This window comes from Oryctolagus cuniculus, chromosome 8 (assembly GCF_964237555.1).
Source record: "Oryctolagus cuniculus chromosome 8, mOryCun1.1, whole genome shotgun sequence".
Taxonomy (NCBI): Eukaryota; Metazoa; Chordata; class Mammalia; order Lagomorpha; family Leporidae; genus Oryctolagus; species Oryctolagus cuniculus.
Window position 1 is genome coordinate 66699882 of NC_091439.1, and position 3070 is coordinate 66702951.

General features: G+C 42.1%; 1 protein-coding gene across 1 annotated transcript; it reads right to left on the minus strand.

Moving 5' to 3' along the window:
- Window positions 1–521: 521 nt before the first annotated feature.
- LOC138843528 (large ribosomal subunit protein eL6) lies at window positions 522–1513 on the minus strand. The gene has a single exon (XM_070047836.1). It carries the CDS (start codon window positions 1486–1488, stop codon window positions 613–615), a length of 876 nt encoding a protein of 291 aa, XP_069903937.1. The 5' UTR covers window positions 1489–1513; the 3' UTR covers window positions 522–612.
- Between the last annotated feature and the right edge of the window lie 1557 nt (window positions 1514–3070).

Genomic DNA, 3070 nt, shown 5'->3' on the forward strand with positions numbered 1-3070 from the left:
TACGAGAAAAAAACACTGTTTCTCAACAGTCGAGACAAGGGCTGGAAACAATCATCAAATCTCAAAATGTCAGTTTCACTTCTCTACATTACATTTTAGGTACTCTATTCATTACTCCCAGATCGAGGAAAATATATGGTATCTGTCTTTTGGGCACTGGCTTATTTTACTAAGTATAATGGTTTCCAACTGCATCCATTTTGTTGCAAAAGACAGCAATTCACTCAATTCTACAGCTGAGTCATGTTCCATACTTTATATATACCATAATTTCTTTATGTAGTCATCAGTTTATGGACATCTTGGTTGATTCTATATCTTAGCTATCTTGACTTAAGCTGCAATAAACATGGGAGTACAGATAACTCTTATATGCCAATTTCATTTTGTTTTGGTAAATTCCCAGGAGTGGGATTGCTGGGTCATATGGTATTTCTATTTTCAGATTTATGAGATATTTCCATACTGTCTTCCACAGTGGTTGTACAAATTTACATGCTCACCGACAGTGGATTAGGGTACTTGTTTTCCCTACATCCTTGCCAGCATTTATTGCTTTTTTTTTTTTTTTTTTTTCTGTTGTTCGTTATTTAATGAGCTTCCCCTCAGAAATCAGAACACCAGTTTGTGCGGGTAAACTCCGTTCGTTAGAGCAAAGACAGACCGCAGGTATCCCTGGAGCTGCGGCACAGCCTTGATCTTCGGCAGTATTTGCGAATCCACAGCTTTCTGATCAACCTTGCGCTGCTCTGTTATCTCGTATTTCTCCTTCTCGGTGTCGAAGATCTCGCCTTCCTGGTGTCTGGGCTTCCGCAGCTTCTTCTTCTTGAAATAAGCATCGGTGAGATGCTTCGGGATTTTCACACCGCTGATGTCAATTTTCGTGGAGGTGGCGATGACAAATTTCTGGTGTGTTCTACGCAGGGGAACCCGATTCAGGGAAAGAGGCCCAGTCACAAGCAGCAAACCACTGCTCAGCTGCTTCAGGAAAACCACCCTCTTGCCCCTGTGGCGCCCCGTGAGGATGATGAGGATGGTCCCAGGGGTGATGCTGGCCCGCAGCTTCCTCACGTGCTGACTGAAGGGCTTTTTGCCGTGGCTCAACAGCTTCCGAGGGACATCTTCGGTGGGATAGTACCGCGGCATTTTGCGAAGCTTGACCACCCTGGTGCCACCATTCTTGTCGCCACCAACTGGTTTCGTGACGGTAGCCAGCACCTTCTCCCTCTTCTTCTTCCTCTCAATCCTGGACTTGGGAGCCGCGTACTTTCTCTTGTACAGGGCCTTCCTGGAGTACATGGCGGAGCGGGAGTATCTGCCAATCCCTCTCACCAGGACGGGGTTTCGGCTGCAGTGGGGCTTCCCCTTCTTGGGCTTCTTCTCCGCGAGGGTCTTCTTCTTCGCCTTGCCGCGGGCATGATCGGCTTTCTTGGCTGGAGATTTCTTGGTAGCGTCCGGCTTTGCAGCGGGAGCTTTTTCACCCGCCATCTTGCAAGACGGGAAAGAGAACTCTTTATTGCTTTTTTGATTTCTGTATGATAGCCATTCTAACTGGGGCAAGGTGAAGCCTCATTATGGTTTTGATTTGCACTTCCCTGATGGCTAGTGATCCTGAGCATTTTTCTCTTCACTTTGTTGAATGTTTCCTTTGTGATACAGAAGCTTCTTAGCTTGATGTGCTCCCTGTTGTCTATTTTTTCTTTTATTTCCTGTGTTTCTATGGTCTTTTCCAAGAAGTCTTTGCCTGTACCAATGTCTTACAGAGTTTCCCCAATGTTCTCCTCTAGTAATTTGATGGTATCAGGTTGTGGATTTAGATTTTTGATCCATTTTGAGTTGTTTTTTGTATAAGGTGTAAGGTAGGGGTCTTGCTTCATACTTCTGTATGTGGAAATCCATTTTTCCCAGCACCATTTGTTGAAGAGACTGTCCTTTGTCAAGGTATTTGTTTTAGCTTGTATGACAAAGATTAGTTGTTTGTAGATGTATGTGTTGATTTCTAGGGATTCTATTCTGTTACATTGGTCAACATGTCTAGTTCTGTGCCAGTACCAGGCTGTTTTGATTATAATATAATTATAGTATGTCTTGAAATCTGGTATTGTGATGCCCCCAGCTTTGCTTTTGTTGTTTAAGAATGCTTTAGCTATTTGGGGTCTTTTGTTTTCCACATGAAAAATAGTCTCATTTTTTCCTAGGTCTGAGAAGAATGTCATTGGTATGTTGATTGGCATGGCAATGAATCTGTAAATTGCTTTTGGTAGTATGGACATTTTTGATAATATTAATTCTTCTAATCCAGAACCATGGAAAATTTTCCCATTTTTTTGTGTGTCTTGTGTTTTTTAAGATTTTGTAATTTTCCTCATAGAGATCTTTTACCTTCATGGTTAAATTCATCCCAAGATATTTAAATTGTATAGCTATTTTGAATGGGACTGATGTTATAAGTTCTTATTCAGCCATGGCATTATCTGTATATACAAAGGCTATTGATTTTTTGTGTTAATTTATCTTTCAATTTTATCAAACTGTCATATGAGTTAAGGGTATTTAAAAATATATATTCATTTGAAAGAGTTACAGAGTGAGGTGGAAAGATCTTCCACCTACTGGTTCACTTCTCAAATGGCCACAACTTTCAGGGCTTGGCCAGGTCGAAGGCAGGAGTCAGGAGTTTCTTCCAGGTTTCTCGTGTAGGTGATAGGGGCCCAAGGTCTTAAGCCATCCTAAGCGGCTTTTCCCAGACTACCAACAGAGAGCTGGATTGTAAATAGAGCAGCAAGGACATAAACTTGTGCCCATATGGGATGCCAGCATTGCAGACAGTGGCTTAACCCTCTATGCCACAATGTCAGCCCCTATGGGTATATTTTTTAAGTATCAAGTTGTCCGTCTTTTTTTTAAAAAAATTATTTATTATTTATTTGAAAGGGAGACAGACATCTGGTTTATTCTCCAAATGTCCACAATGGCTAGAGCTGGACCAACTCAACTAAATCTGGTTCTGCCATATGGGCAGCGTGAACCCAAGGGCCAAATCCATCACCTGCTGCTTCCCAGGGTGCAC